The sequence below is a fragment of the Doryrhamphus excisus genome, chromosome 7 (genome assembly GCF_030265055.1).
Source record: "Doryrhamphus excisus isolate RoL2022-K1 chromosome 7, RoL_Dexc_1.0, whole genome shotgun sequence".
Taxonomy (NCBI): domain Eukaryota; kingdom Metazoa; phylum Chordata; class Actinopteri; order Syngnathiformes; family Syngnathidae; genus Doryrhamphus; species Doryrhamphus excisus.
In genome coordinates this window covers 5,868,174-5,884,755 of record NC_080472.1, presented here as the reverse complement: position 1 = coordinate 5,884,755, position 16,582 = coordinate 5,868,174, and the positions used below count along the sequence as shown (strand labels likewise).

Below are 16,582 nucleotides of genomic sequence, written 5' to 3'. Positions count from 1 at the left end.
AGCACAAGACTTGTGGTCCCCGGTCCTCAGGTAGAAATTGCTGACAGCATATGAGAATCTTGTTCAGACCTATCCACTCTTACGTCTGTTCCCATCTATGAGTGACGTGAAACTAGTGGCCAGTGAGGCGTTGTTTACTCCACCAGATACATATCATTTTTTTGTGTTGGCTGCTATCATAACAATATTGCAGTAGCTTGGGTAATATACAGTTATGTAAATGTAACACTGTTTGCATTTTTTTGTGTTTTTGTTAGTCAAATTTGGTACGTAGGTCCTATGACGTGCAATTCATTCATTCATTTTCTACCGCTTATCCTTAGGAGGGTCGCAGTGGTGCTGGAGCCTATCCCAGCTGTCTTTGGGCGAGAGGCGGGGTACACCCTGGACTGGTGGCCAGCCAATCACAGGGCACATATAGACAAACAACCACTCACACTCACATTCATACCTATGGACAATTTGGAGTTGCCAATTAACCTAGCATGTTTTTGGAATGTGGGAGGAAACCGGAGTACCCAGACAACATGCAAACTCCACACAAAGATGGCCGAGGGTACGAGAATTGAACCTAGGTTTCCTAGTTGTGAGATCTGCGCGCTAACCACTCATCTGCCGTGCAGCCCATGACGTGCAATAAAAGTCCTCATTGGATTTGTAGCGGTTAGCTCCATGCTTTAAAAATAGTTAATTTACGCCACATCTGCCCTGAACTCCATTATGGAAATTTGTTTTTCTACCCTTACAGGGTTATTGTTGCTATTATCTAATTGGAAAAATATTTATATGGCTTAAGATTTTTATGTGTTGCCTTGACTGTATTATCATTTTAATAATGTGTTGGTTTAACATTTAATAGCAAACTGGATGTCCACATGAAATAATGAGATACTATTAAATATCTGCTCTTTTCATGAAAGGCTAAGACGTTTTATGTTTTGTTTCCCCAAAATGACCAATTGGTGACCTTAAAACCATGCTGATCATTACAACAACGCTATCATTTACGGAGACATCCAAGCCAATTCCAGTCAAGCTGTGTGCTCAGTAGGCCGAAAATGTAGTTTAAGTAGATATGAGGAGTATCACTGGTGAAGTCCCCCACTTCATCAGCTAGCAGCACGTGGGACAGACACCCGTAGCAGACGCCCTGGGCTCAGAGGCATCTCGGCGATAGGGAGAAGCCGACACAAGGAAATAAGCACCTGTCATGTGCCAAATGAAGTGTTAAGTACACAAATTGTGGAGGCGGGGGTGATGTTTCCGGAGGGGTGACAGCTCTGGGTCTTGGTGCCACGTCTGGCCCTGGCACATCATATGGAGCCAACCCCCACCCCTTCGCCCCCTTTGAGCTCACCCCCACTACTTGCCGAGGGGCAGAATAGCAACTATTATTTACTGGATGTCTGCCTCTTTTTCACATATTCATCCTGGCTGGCCATCACGGTACCACTGGGCTCCCGACCCAGCCCCCGACGCCCCTTTTGTCGTTGCTGAGGGGCAGCAGTGGCAAAACAAAGTCAGATGAGCATTTAGATAATGTATTCAGAGTGCGGGGTTTCAGCCGTAAAGCAAATTGCCTCAATTTTTGTGCTGGGGTTTCCCTTTAGGATGCTACAAGCTGCATCGGGCTTGGTGTCAGAGAAGCGGCTCTCAAATGAAGATTAATGCCGTTTGAAGGGCTCACTGTGAACAGTGTGAAAGTGAGAAATGTATGATAAATTGTGCACGCCGTGGGGGCTTTTTGTGGCTGTAAAGTGCTATGTCTGCTTTGAGGCAGTGTTATGACTGCTGCTGTTTGGGATCATGTGAGCTGGCAATGCAATACCAGCAGCCATTTTACTGTGCTTTTGTACACCAATGAAAAGTAATCACAGTCTGCCAACTACTGCAATATAGATAGTAGTCCTTCAAGGGTTAAACTCAACATGAACCTTAACTTCTAACTCCCAACCTTTAACCCCGATCCCTAATCCTTCAAGGGTCAAACCAATCCTTCACCCTGAACCCCAGCCATAGCTGAAATGTCAGGAGTATACATTGTCAGACCTTTGTATTGACTTGTGGAACCCTATAGAGCAGCTACCAGCACAGAAAGCTTTCGAGATCTTCCAGAATCTGCACCTATTGTTGTTGTATTTCCTTGGATTTCCAAAAGTCTGTTTTAATTGAGGCTGCACGGTGACCAAGTGGCCTCACAGCTAGGAGACCCGAGTTCAAATTCCACCCTCGGCCATCTCTGTGTGGAGTTTGCACACAGTTTTCTCCGAGTACTCCGGCTTCCTCCCACATTCCAAAAACATGCTAGGTTAATTGGTGACTCCAAATTGTCCAACAATATAAAGTTTCTGAAAGATTTAAATTATAATATTACATGGCAAAATGTAATTTTAGGAATCAGATCAATGTGCAGGACACCTTGGTTCATAAAAAAAATTGTTGTACAATGAATTTAATTGTGCATTTAAAAATTTGATTTCTGACCAGGCGAGGGTGTACCCCGCCTCTCGCTCAAAGACAGCTGGGATAGGCTCCAGCATACCTGCGACCCTAGTGAGGATAAGCGGCATAGAAAGTGGATGGATGAAAATTTGATCTCCTTGGTGCACAATGCACCAATTCAGTTTATGGCCATAATAATAACAATAAAATATATAATTGTAAAAGCAATCATCAGCTAAATGCTGATCAATACATGTTTGAGTTAAATAACAAATGAGTGCAAGCAACCTTAGACAGAGGAGAGCTCTACTCTATTTCTATTTCAGGAGCTTTTAAAATGATATTGGATCCCAACAAGGCACTATACTAAGTTTCTTTTATTAAAATACTCCATAAAGTTGTGTGTGTTGTTGTTGTTGTGTGTCGACATGCTCAGATCAGTGGCCTCCCATGATTGGTCAAGGACTGTCTTCAGCCCCACCCTACCCATCCTCAAAGCTCATTGAGACTTGCCCCCCTTCATGTGGTTACTTATTTGGATATTGGATATTAGAGATGGGATTTTTGGCTCTTCGAGAGGAGCCGTTCCTTTCAAAGAGCCGTCCAAAAAACTGTCTTATTTGGCTCATTTTTATATTTGTTACGTTTTAAGAAGCCAGCCTGGCCTTAACTCGTTTTATCATGGAAATAATCATGAATGAATTAATGTAGATATCCCACTAATATGAGTTAGAATTAATCTGAAATACGGATACTGATAACCTTTTAAAGTGTGAGCTGGATTCATTGTAAATATTCCACAGGGTGGTGCTATAACACTCTGCTTTGACAGTGACGTCACTGTTTTGAATTACCCATTGTACAAATCCCAGCGGTACGGTTCCCATCGGCGAGTCTGTTCCCATCGTTAATTGTAATGAGCCGTTCAAAAGAACCAATTCGTTCGTGAACGTCACACTATTGGATATACTGTAATCTGTAATCTGATGAATGTTGAAAAATCTCGCGTGGAACAGTGCTTTGTTCACTTAGCAGCAGCAAAATATCTTCAAATTCTCACATCCAATCAGACAAAAAACACTTTCTAACCGCCATTTTCAAGAAGCAACAAACGGTAGTGAGTAGTGGTGACTGCTGGACACCCAGCAAGTTGCCCCCACGGATTTTCTAAAGTTGTGACGTGGAAAAGTCCAAAAGTCTTGTGTAAATCATGTGTAATTCACGAGATTGTTTATAGTATTTCTTAAAGAAACTTACCCCAAATTGTACAGTATGACTGTCTCTGCGCAGTTGTCGCGCAACGTTGATCTTTTCGTTTGCGCGCTCTCGCGCGTGCGCAGTAGGTCTTGTAGGCAGTTTCCGCGCTGAATAGGAAGTGTGGGCTCATAGCAGCGAGGGGGTATAATACAGCAACACTAATAACACACGTAAAATATACCGCGGCAGAGCCAGCCAATGGTACACACCTAGCAAGTTTGCACCGAGTATCGTGACCGAAGAGGAACATGGCCGATAAAGAAGGTAGGTTAATTTAGTGTTGAGTTTGTTGGTTCATCGTGTACCACTTTAGCACGCTCACCCGCCGTTAGTAAGTGTAGGCGTTAGCATCACATGCTAGCTCTGCCTCCACTGGGTAATCACATTCTCTCACATTCTAACCCTAACTCTGACCATCATATATATTTTTATGACATAATGTTGATAAAATAAATACGTAGTGGGCTGCTTACCCTCCCTCAAGCGATATTGTGAACCTCTACTGCATGTCAGGTCATCACACAGCACCAAGTACTATTGCAACGACACAACAACAGTAGGGCGCAACTAACCTGTCTCACGACGGTCTAAGCCCAGCTCACGTTCAGTATTACGTACAGTAGTCAATTAATTACGTTGGCCGACAGGGGCAAACGAGCACAGAAAAAAAATCCACAATCCTCTGAAACCATAAAACACATGCAAAAACGTGCACAACAAAAATGCACTGCAAATACCAAAAAAACTCCCAAAACAACTGCATGAGAGAAGTGCTGTTGGTCTTAGCCAAGTTACCAGCAACACCAGACCAGAGGGATATCTAACTTTTCTGTCATACCTTCCGACAACCCGTCCATGCATCCATTTTCTATGCGGCTTATCCTCACTAGAGTAGCGAGGGTATGCTGACCTCAGGTAAAGAGGCAGGCTTCAGAGGCAGAACAATAGAGAGTCGCCAATTAACCAAACACGCATGTTTTCGGAATGAAAACGGAGTACCCAGAGAAAATGCTCACAAGGACGGGGAGAACATGCACCCTCCACACAGAGGTGCCCAAACGGAGATTTGAACCCACGTCTTCCAGAAAATGCCAATTTTTTTAAAGGGGACCTATTATGCAATTTTTTGCTCTTTGTATTGTCTTGTGGACTCATATAGAGCAGCTGCACAGGATAACCCGCACAGAGAGCTTTCTAGATCATCCAGATTCCGCACCTATTTCTGCAGTATTTCCATGGACTTCTTGTTTCCGACCCAAATTATTTGTTTAATTTACTCCACTCCCGTCCCTCCTCTAGGTATGCCCACACCGCTGTGATTGGCACGAGAATATAACATTGTAACAACATTTATAGGTCAGAAAAGTGGAAAAAGCATAATAGGTCCCCTTTAATGAAGACAATTTAATTCCACCGACTTTCTTCTGGGCATCCCTTTAAGATGAATATCCTGGCTGACAAGACCTGCTGCTCGTTGAGAAGAGCGACATGTTCTTTCATGTTCGTCTTCAGAAGTGTCCGATAAGACCAGAAAAACCTGCTTGATTTGTTATCAGCTGCTTTTCTTGACAAAGACACTGTCGTGGGGTCTGATCCTACCTGCTACGTCTTCTCATTCTGCTATCTTTGTTACAACAAGCTACACAGACAGTTCCATTGTAATGTGTTATGGGCAAGGGCAAACAGGTAGTGCCAAATCTCTTTGTGGTTTCCAAATTTATTTGTGCCAAGCCACCAAAAAGAAATCAATAGCATGTGAGACACTGCATAACCTTTGTCATTGTGCCTTGCTGCAGTGTATGACGACGCTGTGGAGGAAAGAGTCATCAATGAAGAGTACAAGATTTGGAAGAAAAATACGCCATTCCTATATGACCTGGTGATGACACATGCCCTGGAGTGGCCCAGTCTCACTGTCCAGTGGCTTCCAGATGTCACCAGGTATTTCTGCACTCTGAAATGTTAAAACCGATTTTAACGCATATAAACACTCGTGGTACAATTTGAAAACACACTAGTCGGTTTGAAACCACATTTCTCTTGCAGGTACTCACTGCCATCCATAGACACTGACATTACATCATGTGCACTTCATTCCTCCAACCATCCATTTTGTATGGCGCTTACCTTCACAAGGGTCATTGGTATGCTGGAGCCTAACCCAGCTGTCTTTGGACGAGAGGCGGGGTACACCCTGGATTGGTTGCCAGCCAATGGCAGGGCATATATAGACAATATTCGAACTCACATTCATACCAATGGACGATGGAGTCGCCAATTAACCGAACATGCATGTTTTTGGAATGGGGGCAAAAACTGGAGTATGCACGGGGGAGAACATGCAAACATTACAAATTTCCCCACTGAGGGACGAATAAAGGCATATCTTAATCCAAACACCACACAGATGACAAAGCGGAGAATCGAACCCTTCACTTCATTCCTGCTTCTTGAAATGTAATAATAATTTACAGGGTTTGGCTTTTATCGCGTCGATGTGACAACGCTGTCTCACACTCTGAGTTTCACAAAAACATAGTCTCACACGGGTGGCATGACAAAGTCAGCTCTTTCGCTACCACGCTCATGGAGGAAACTGTCTGCTAAGAGAAACGTTTGTGTGGGAGAGTATTTCCACGCAGATAGCTGAATCGTGACGGATACAGACACTAGACAACCCCCTCACGACCTAGGTTAGCGATAAACACAGAAGTTGGCAGAATCTCCCCTTACAGAGCGTGAATGGAAGCTAGCTGGGGTTAGCTTAGTTTAGCACGTTGGTATGGTTGTGTGTACAGGACTTGGGCTGGATTAGTATGTTTTTGATGTGGTCCACGATACTGCCCAATTTAATACCATTTTCCAAATAGGACCGCGGACATTGAGTTTGACGTGTTCTAGAAAAAGACAATTTTAGCAATTACCATAGCTTCTGCTTGGATATTATCACAGTCCCAGTGATTTTGGAAAATTATGAGAATCCGTTTGGTGGTTTGTCTCTGGTTTTTAAAATTGGTACTGCTTTTTCTATTTTAATTTTGCATTTTGGAAATGTACCTGATAAATTACTGATGTACGTCAATGTTTCTGCAATGTTTGTATTGTATTGTCGTCTATGATAATGTATTTCCAGCTAAAGTGGGCTAAAATGTTTGTAAAACTATTTGTGTTGCGGAACACAGGCCGGAGGGAAAGGATTACGCAGTCCACAGACTGGTTCTGGGAACCCACACATCAGATGAGCAGAACCACCTTGTCATTGCCAGCGTCCAGGTGCCCAACGATGATGCCCAGTTTGATGCCTCACATTACGACAGTGAGAAAGGAGGTTGGTGTTTCTCAAAGTAGCACAATTTGAATACAAGTGAACTGAATGAAGACTAGAATATTTTATTCCATTGATTTTATTTCTCAACAAATTAATTTCTCTAATTTCTCAACTAATTCAAACCATTTCAACACCGAAACATTCAGCTTTGTTTCTCTGGAATTACACATTTCTTGGCCCCAAAATTTCCATTGACGTGATGGCCATTTCTCCTCATTTCTCAAAACATTCAGACTAACAACTTTTAACATTCCAAAAATTCCCACTTTTCACCTCATTCCACAACTTCCACACATAATTTCAGTTCAGCATCATCTCTCCAGTATTCACATGCAATTCCTCCATACATTTCCTTCGAGAGTTATTAACACTGTTCTTGTCTTTCAGCAGGTATGTTGATGGACGTTCAGATGTGCTGAAGGTTGCTCAGAGGTAGTATTAGTACAAAACCAAGTCAGAAAAAGTTGGCACGGTATGGAAAAATCCTCTTTTAAAAAGGTTTTTAAAATGTACTTTTGTGTTTTTCCAGTCAACGCTGCATTCGTGTGTGAAGTTTTTTGACCCAATACTATAAATCAGTGGTTCCCCAATCTTTTTGAATTCACGGACTGGTTCACGTTCCAACAAACCTCTGGGGTGGAGTGGGAGGGATGTAATGCGTTGCTATTTATTTATTTATGGGTTAGGTATAAAACACAATATATAACCATTTGTAATGGAGGGCCTTTGGCCTTCACATTGAAAGTGCTGCGCATTATGTCTTGTCTGACTGCAAGATGAGCTGTGGTACACTTGATAAAACTTACTTAATAAAAACATGATCTCTGCATAACACTTCAGAACATGTGATATTATCTACACTCAAAGCATAATGGGGTCTGTAGTTCTTTTAGCCATAAATTAGCAATATTATTGTTTAATATGCAGTGTTGAAAGCATCTGAAAAAATGTGTGGCTTATAGTCCGGGATTTACAGTAAGTCTATTTGTCATAGAAACGATGAAACTTCCACTTTTTCTCCACGTCCACAACTTTGGTGTGTTCAAGTACCACTGGGAATAAATGTGCATCAAATCCTAATGAAACATAATGACATAAATATGCTAAACTATGGGCTTCCTTACAGTATATTATTTTTCCAATAAAATAATATAATTTTTCTGAAATTGCTATTCAATTACATACATTTTTATATTGTTTACAAAACTATTTATACAAATGTTTTTTTTTTCCATTAAAAAATGTTTAGTCCTTGCTCTGTTTTTCAAATGTATTGATGTCATCTGGGTTTTATGTAAATGGAAGTGGAACCCTCTATAAGACTTGCAAAGTAGAATACAGTGTCTGAATGCCTTTTTTTTTTTTTACAGAGTTTGGTGGGTTTGGTTCAGTAAGTGGCAAAATAGAGATTGAGATCAAGATCAACCACGAGGGAGAGGTGAACCGAGCCCGTTATATGCCCCAGAGTCCTTGCATCATTGCGACAAAGACCCCTACATCTGATGTCCTGGTCTTTGACTATACCAAACACCCGTCTAAGCCAGGTGGGTGTGTGTAATCATGATGACTGCTTATTAGATGCACGTAAAAGAATGGACATAGTTTGGCAAGTAATGCAAGAATGTATTTCAGATCCCAGTGGAGAATGTAGCCCAGACTTGAGGCTAAAAGGCCACCAAAAAGAAGGTTATGGCCTCTCCTGGAATCCCAACCTGAGTGGCAACCTACTCAGCGCCTCTGATGACCATGTAAGTGGCATCGACATAATTTGCTTCATATTGATTTGATCCGTGCCTAGCTGAGGACTTGGTTCATCCAAACAACAAGCTTGAGATTGTTAGTTGCAGTCATAAATATAACTTTTGGATGTAAAAAAAAGGCTTAAAATTTCTGGAATGTCTGCAGAAAGAGAGATATTAAATACAATATGGGACTGACCGTCATTTTACTTACCCACATTTTTTTAAAAAGTGACCATTTATTCTGTGCTGGTGCCATCTGCTTAAGAACAGGAGTTTGCCAACACATCAATCGTGATTGACCAGTAGATCTTTGTGACTTCACTGGTAGATCCCAAAATATTGGGGGGAAAAAAGATTTATTATGATAATCAGTGCCCTTCCCTCACGGAGAGTGGCCAACAAACACACATTTTGACCCCTGGACACGCCTCCTCACTGCTCTAAGGGAATGCAGCACCAGCCCTGAGCCCGTAGCCCGTAACCCAGTCCTCGAAAGCGCTTCTGTAAATTGCTTCATGATTGTGTAAAAAACGGGCATCACGATTTTCTTGCTTAAACTTGACAATGCAATTCGCTGGGAGACGCACACACACAACTTGTGTTTGAAATAAATTAGTGTATATTTATTTATTAGTAGTATTAGACTCTTTGGACTTCTTCTGGTCTTCATGGGAGTTCCTGGAAGGACAGATGACAGGGACATTCTTCACAGAAATTAATCGAATGATTGTAAATAATCTGGAAATGTGGTGCCTTGTTTAGTAAAAACTTGTCAGAATTATTTCTACTTTTATTTAGTTTGTTATTGTACCCTGATATCACACTTAAAAGGATAGTTTGAATTTTCTGACATGAAATTGTATGACATCCCCATCAGCAGTGTAGTGTATCACAGTCACTTACTTTGAGCGGAGTTTTGTTGGATTTTGGTGATGAGGAGTGTAGTTCCAGTTTCTTGCTGGGGTAACTGCCAAGAGTTTTGCTTCTCAAAACATTGTATTCAACAGAGTAATACATTTGCATCACAAAACATAGAACTCAACCTCTCAGTCGCTCGGTGTCGCAACAGACTCCATCAGCGCATATAAACACAGTGGAACACTCACACAACAATGTACAGGTGATAGTAATAATAATAAATTTTATTTATATTGCACTTTACATTACAGAAATAGTGGTATGAAATAACACAGACTGAGAGATTGAGTTTTTTGTTAGCAACTGTTTAGACCATATTCATCTAATCAATGTGCTTCACACCCTGTATTTTCCATAGACCATTTGTCTGTGGGACATTGGGTCAGGCCCAAAGGAAAGGAAGATCGTGGATGCCAAAACCATCTTTACTGGCCACACAGCAGTTGTAGAGGATGTCTCCTGGCATTTACTTCATGAATCCCTATTTGGTTCTGTGGCTGATGACCAGAAACTGATGATGTGAGTAGATCATTTTTATACTTGTAAATTATATACAGTAAACCTCGGATATATCGGAAATTCGCTCACAACGGACAGATAAAAAAGAACCGATTTTTCTGTAATGCATTTCCAATAAAAATTCATTGCATATATCGGATTTTTTATAACGGATTTTGCCTATTTCGGACAAAATCTCCAGTCCCGTTCCAATGCATTTCCATTAAATTTCCCTCGCATATATCGGATGGCCGCATCGTTATGCTAATCTTGTTGATGTCACTGGCCATTGTCTTTCTCCTGGCTCCAGATTTAGGACAAATATAAAAGTGAGTGACGTCAATAATACTAGCACAGCAGTGAATGAGATCTTAACCTCACTATTGGAAATAACGTAGGCCTGACGGGCGTAACAGGGCCTAGCTTAATTAACAATTTGTTATGCTCAGAGTCCAATAAAGTTAAATTCTCATTACCTTACGTCTCTTTTCATTGCCCAGTCCAGGTACATTGGAAACATAGTCAAAGAAGTGCCTTTTTATAACGGATAAAATCCGATTTACGCATATACCGGATATAAATCCGATATATGCGTAAAACGGACATTTTCCGGTATACGCATATAATGGATTTCGCTTATATCGGACAAAACCAATGGGAACAACTGAATCCGATATATCCGAGGTTTACTGTACTTTATACTTGTAAATTGAATGACGTGTTGCTGTTTCTGATCCCCAGATGGGACACTCGCTCTAACAACACATCCAAAGCCAGCCATGCTGTAGATGCACACACCGCAGAGGTCAACTGTTTGAGCTTCAACCCTTACAGCGAGTTCATTCTTGCCACTGGGTCTGCTGACAAGGTAGAGAAACGAAGGCACTGGACATGCTTTCATTCTGTATTGAACAATAGAAACCAAATCTCATCACACATCTTATGATTTGATTGCAAATATTGTTCATAGTTACTTGAATACAGTAACTAGGTTCTGTATATTGTCAGTCTCCCACACTGATTAACCAATCATGTCATGTCTTGTCTAGTGGCTCATGAGCTACTAGTAGCTACTAACCACTTTTCAAGTAGCTCTCCAAAGGCTTTGTTTGTCAAGTCCCATACAGACAAAATTAGATAGTTGGGTTCGGAAGTCTTCTGGAAAACTTGGGAGTGTGACCAGTCACAGCAGCGTGCCTGAAGGTGGGCTGTGGGTGGAATACATTTTTGGAAATCCAAGGAAATACAGCTGGAATAGGTGCAGATTCTGGAAGATGTAGAAAGCGTTCAGTGCGGGTTATTGTGTGTAGCTGCTCTATAGGAGTCCACAACTCAATTCAAAGGGTGCAAAATATATATATAATAGGGTGGAGCATAATAGGCCCCATTTTTAAACCATAGCCATGGTGAGTCGACAAAAACTAAAGTCAAATTCAAGCCAATCATACGGAAGGATGCCAGCATCCGACTGGAATAAGATATGTGGGATGATTACTTATCTATTTATAAGAGCTCATGTGAAACTTTAAATGTGATTATGCAAAATACACATTTATGACCTGGAATTACTAAAATAAAACAAGTAATTATATACTTCACTTTAATTAAGATAAAATGGTTAATGTTTGTGAAGTGTGTAGTTGTAAGGAGGTCCATGGCTTCAGGTCAAATATGTGAGGGCGTACGTGACTAAAAAGTTTGGGAACCAAACATTTACAGGCGTTTTTTAAACCACAGCACTCTTAATGTCCCATTGTGGCATTGTAGCCTTTTTCCTGGCAGTCCTTTCAAAAAAAAAAAAAGCAAGACCGGTGCTGACTCATTTCAATTGGACTGTCATTAAACAATTGATGCAAGAACATGCTGAGTCATGAAAACTTTGTTTGTCACAGACTGTTGCACTGTGGGATCTGAGGAACCTCAAACTGAAGCTCCATTCCTTTGAATCCCACAAAGATGAAATATTTCAGGTAAGTGCTGCAATTGCTTTACTTAAGAAAAGCTTTTGTTTTGCTGAAGAAATGTTACAAAGTGTCTCCAATCCACTTTGGTTGGGCATACCCAATAAAAAATAAAGACTATGGGAAGATGTTGACCTATTGCTTGGGGATCTCTTTGTGGAGTTTGAATGTTTTCCCTGTGTGTGCGTGGGTTTTTTCCAGGTACTCCGTTTTCCTCCCACATTCCAAAAACATGCTAGGTTAATTGGCGATTTCAAATTGTCCATAGGTATGAATGTGAGTGGGAATTGTTTTGTCTATATGTGCCCTGCCATTGGCTGGTAACCAGTCCAGGGTGTACCCCGCCTCTCACATTAAGTCAGCTGGGTTAGGCTCCAGCATACCCCTGCAACTCTCTTGAGGATAAGCGGCATAGAAAATATTTGCATCGATGGAGTGAGTTGTGAGGCACTTTTTTTCCACTGAAGTTCAACAACTTCCGAGCAGAAGCTATAGTAATTGTACATCACTCAGGAATTGTCCTCATCCAAAACACAATCTCGCCACAAGATTTCAAAGCATGTGATATTAACTTCTATTGTGGAAATGCACTATTTTCTAGTTCAGCACTCTCAGCATCATGTGTGGAAAAAAGTTGCGTCCTACAGTCTGGAATTTACAGTAGATGATTGTTTTCTCAGGCTGCTTATGTGGGTTGTTGCACTTTGTGTCATCAATTGTTATAGGTGCAATGGTCTCCTCACAATGAGACAATCCTGGCCTCCAGCGGCACTGATCGGCGTCTGAATGTGTGGGATCTAAGGTAAGGGTTTCCATCTAATCCATTCTTGCGTAGAACTTTTAATTTAACAATTATTTAACTACTTATTTATTTCATTTAGTTTTTACATTCGTCCTCTCACTGTTAGACCAAAGCTTTGATAAAAATGATGCACTGTTCACAAAATCAGCAGAGGGGCAAATACTTATTTCCAACCTGTGTCAACCACCATGGGTTTCTCCACTGCCATGATGAAAGAAAATAAGTCGTACTAAGCACACTTGTTTGTTTAGTAAAATCGGGGAGGAGCAGTCCGCTGAAGATGCGGAAGATGGCCCACCGGAGCTGCTGGTGAGTTTGGAATTGAAGATGACTATGCACTCATCGTGCTAATAATGCTCATTAATTTCACTGATGATTAAATCCCACAAGGGGCAAAGCCAGTGGATACTATGGCTTTGACATAAAAATAGAGCATTTGCAATTTATTGAAAACAGTGTTTAACTCAAAAGTTTAAGAGTTTCATGTCATGAAATGTGAATATCATTTTTCTTTGTTTAATATACGTCTCGCCTCTCGCTAGTTCATCCATGGTGGCCACACAGCCAAAATCTCAGACTTTTCCTGGAACCCTAATGAACCCTGGGTCATCTGTTCAGTTTCTGAAGACAACATCATGCAAGTCTGGCAGATGGTAAATATATTTGCTGTTCACCACACTACCATTCTTTCCCTTTTTGTATGTTGCCCTCATTGGAAAAGGTTTGGAAAGATGCTTAGTCTTTTCACGATTTTGCACTTTTGTTCAGTGCAAGATAGTTGGGTGTACGTTTGACTAGGGAAGCATGAGCTAAGTGAGTACATTAGACAATGGCAAATTTTAGGGGCAAATCAATTATTTTGCTGTTCCCATTTACAGTAGCTTCTGTTTGAAATTTGATGGGTTTTTTTTATTTAATAAAAAAAAATTAATTACATTTTTTATTTTATGTATTTTATTTTTTTAATTTGTTTTGTGCGGTTGTCATTTTAGGCAGAGAATATCTACAATGATGAGGAGCCGGACACCCCGGCATCAGAGTTGGAGGCCCAGGGATCATAAGCCACTTTGTACAGTATCTTTTCAACCCCCCCCGTCCTGAACTCCTAACCCGTCATTCTCCTCTCTGCCTCATTTCCACTGCAACATCAGTCATTTGTAGGGTTTTTAATTTTTCTTCATTGCAATATTTTTGCAGTTAACTTGCCATTACTGTTTTTTATGTGCTGTTTATCTGAAATAGATATTTTTCACATTATAATAATGCAGGAGCCGACAACAATGCTTGCTTTAAATGAATGCTTGTTGTTTGGTTGTATTCAGTGATCCAGAAGATGAGCCACTGTTTTCCACCATGTTCTTCACAATACTTAAACAGTAGGCTATGTAATTAAAGATATCCTGAAAGACAGAGTTTGGGCCTACAAGCAGTGACCAGGGGCGGGGCCATACTGCACATTTTGGTATCGATGCGATTTTATGTAAATGCAGGGATGGTATCGATACTTTTTACTATACATTTTTCAAGCTCATTGAATTATTTTGGGACTATAATTGTGCCTATAATTTGTTGATGATCAAAATTGGAATAAAAGATCGGACACATTTTAGGCAAACGATATTTTTAAAATAAATAAAAAAAATATTTGTGAGCAGTGTAATAAAAAATAAATACAACAGTATAAGATAATGCAACAATATCAATTCAATAATACAGTTATAAAATTTTATTACAAACATTTGTTGAGCAAAATAAAGTCAGCGGTGCAAAATAAGTCAATAAAAGCAAAAACTACTATTGGGCCTCATTCAGATACAGTAGTTGTCTGCACATTTGCTAGCATATTTGGGTATTAACCCTTGATTATGTTGCGAGTGAGCAGTGATAATCGAAGAGAAAAGGAGTGGGTTCTGGAGCTGAATCTAATCTAAAAATTACAAGTCACTTTTATTGCAAATGTTGATCAGCGATCGCAGTATAATGTCAATGTCAAGCTAGCAAGAGGGTTTGGAGGTGGGAGGAGCGAGTCGTGTCCAAAATAGACCTGTTGGCGTATCAATCAAGGTTTTTCGCTATTAGCTGCTGGTCCCAGAAAATAAACCCAGTTTGATGGAGCTAGTCAGGATTAGTTGTAATAACAGGCAGTTAGCAACACAACCAAGCATGGGATGCAATAAATCATAATAAATTAGAAGGGTGTGGTTCTCAGTGGACAAAGAGGAAGCAATCTGTTGACCGAACATATTGTATATTAACATGCTTGGATTGACTTGCGGTGTACCACAGGGGTCAATACCGGAACGAGAGTTTTTTTTCATTCATCCATCTTCAATGCCGCTTATACTCATTAGGGTCGCCGTTATGCTGGAGCCTATCCCGGCTGTGTTAAGGCAAGATGCGGGGTACATCCTGGACTGGTTGCAGAGTTGTTTGTTTTATACATAAATTCAGTTTGTAAGGCCGCAGAGAAGTGAGTAAATCATCATGAAGTGAAGATACTAGTATTATCAGCAGATGACAATACTGCATTTTATAATTGTTTAAATGGAGTTCTCTGGGGGAAGACCAGTCTAAACATTTCTTATTGAATCCAGGGGCTCTGTGGAATCACCTTTAGTTTCACTTTACACCATTTTGTGTTTTGTTGTCACCTTCGCCCCACAACCTCAACCACACCCCATTACCAACAAATTGCAATAAAGATTTTGTAACTTTTCCAAAAATGCAATTGTCCTCACTTTTTTTTTTTTTTACACCTAATTAAGTGCACAAGTTTAGTTTTTATGCAACATAAACTCATGTTTAAGTCGACGCTTCATAGCCTGGCTGACTCAAATTGAAATAAGCGGTTGTCGACATAAGCCATTGCTAGCATTTTAGGAGAAAGCGCAGTCATTTTTTATTTGCTTAAAAACCTGTTTTTTTTTTTCTTCTAATAGGCACTATTCAATCATGAAATGGCATTGATTAAGACATATACAAAGTGACACTGTGAAATTTGAAACACTAAGTGGCGAGGGGGGCACAGTACTGTCATTTTTATAGCTCTTATAAAGTAATAGAAATATTCGTAGACATTTAATTAGTTGCTTTTACATTTACACAAATTAATTGGTAAATTATTTCTGATTATCCAAATACTATATAAAAACCAATAAATACTCAAGAGTGGCAATGTATTTTTTAAAAAAATTTTGAATCCACAATTTTTTGAAATAATTCCTAACTTTTTTACATCAATTGTAATTATAGATGATGGACTGTTGTGTTATATTAACGTTAAGTGCAATATCATCGGAATTATTGTTGCATTTCCAAATACAGTATTGTCAGTTTGGACCTGTGTGCTGCTCTTCATTTATTCCATTTGAAAGGTGAAAGTGATGCACAGAGAACTGAATCTTATCAGAGGTTGAAAAAAGGCATGCTCGAGACACCTGCTGGTCAAAAATAGTACTACAAATACCCCTCATACTGTATGTAGGACTGCAGCGCCCCCGTGTGGTTAACGGAATAAGTCATTTTTCCACACAAGTCTTATTATTAAATTAGAACGTATATTGTATATTATTGTATAAATATTGTGTATAATCAGAGCCAGAAGGAACAAATGTCATATTTTGTGTGCACCTAA

The 16,582-nt window shown here is 40.2% G+C and overlaps 1 protein-coding gene across 2 annotated transcripts; it reads left to right on the top strand.

The window, feature by feature from the left end:
- Positions 1 to 3,791: 3,791 nt before the first annotated feature.
- Positions 3,792 to 15,671, top strand: LOC131132629 (histone-binding protein RBBP7). 2 transcript variants are annotated; one of them, XM_058078431.1, is made up of 12 exons: positions 3,792 to 3,963; positions 5,496 to 5,640; positions 6,882 to 7,027; positions 8,398 to 8,571; positions 8,660 to 8,775; positions 10,046 to 10,206; positions 10,927 to 11,053; positions 12,078 to 12,155; positions 12,872 to 12,948; positions 13,200 to 13,257; positions 13,491 to 13,601; positions 13,941 to 15,671. In XM_058078431.1, the coding sequence occupies exons 1-12, from the start codon at positions 3,948 to 3,950 to the stop codon at positions 14,007 to 14,009; spliced, it is 1,278 nt and encodes a 425-aa protein (XP_057934414.1). In that variant the 5' UTR covers positions 3,792 to 3,947; the 3' UTR covers positions 14,010 to 15,671. The 2 variants fall into 2 exon arrangements, with proteins under 2 accessions (XP_057934414.1, XP_057934413.1); XM_058078430.1 differs by having other exon boundaries at positions 8,395 to 8,571.
- Positions 15,672 to 16,582: the final 911 nt, after the last annotated feature.

Excerpts from the sequence above, each read along its gene's own strand:
- LOC131132629 (XM_058078430.1), top strand. Across the intron at positions 8,776-10,045 it reads TCAGCGCCTCTGATGACCAT|ACCATTTGTCTGTGGGACAT; the intron begins GTAAGTGGCATC and ends TATTTTCCATAG. Across the intron at positions 11,054-12,077 it reads CCACTGGGTCTGCTGACAAG|ACTGTTGCACTGTGGGATCT; the intron begins GTAGAGAAACGA and ends TGTTTGTCACAG.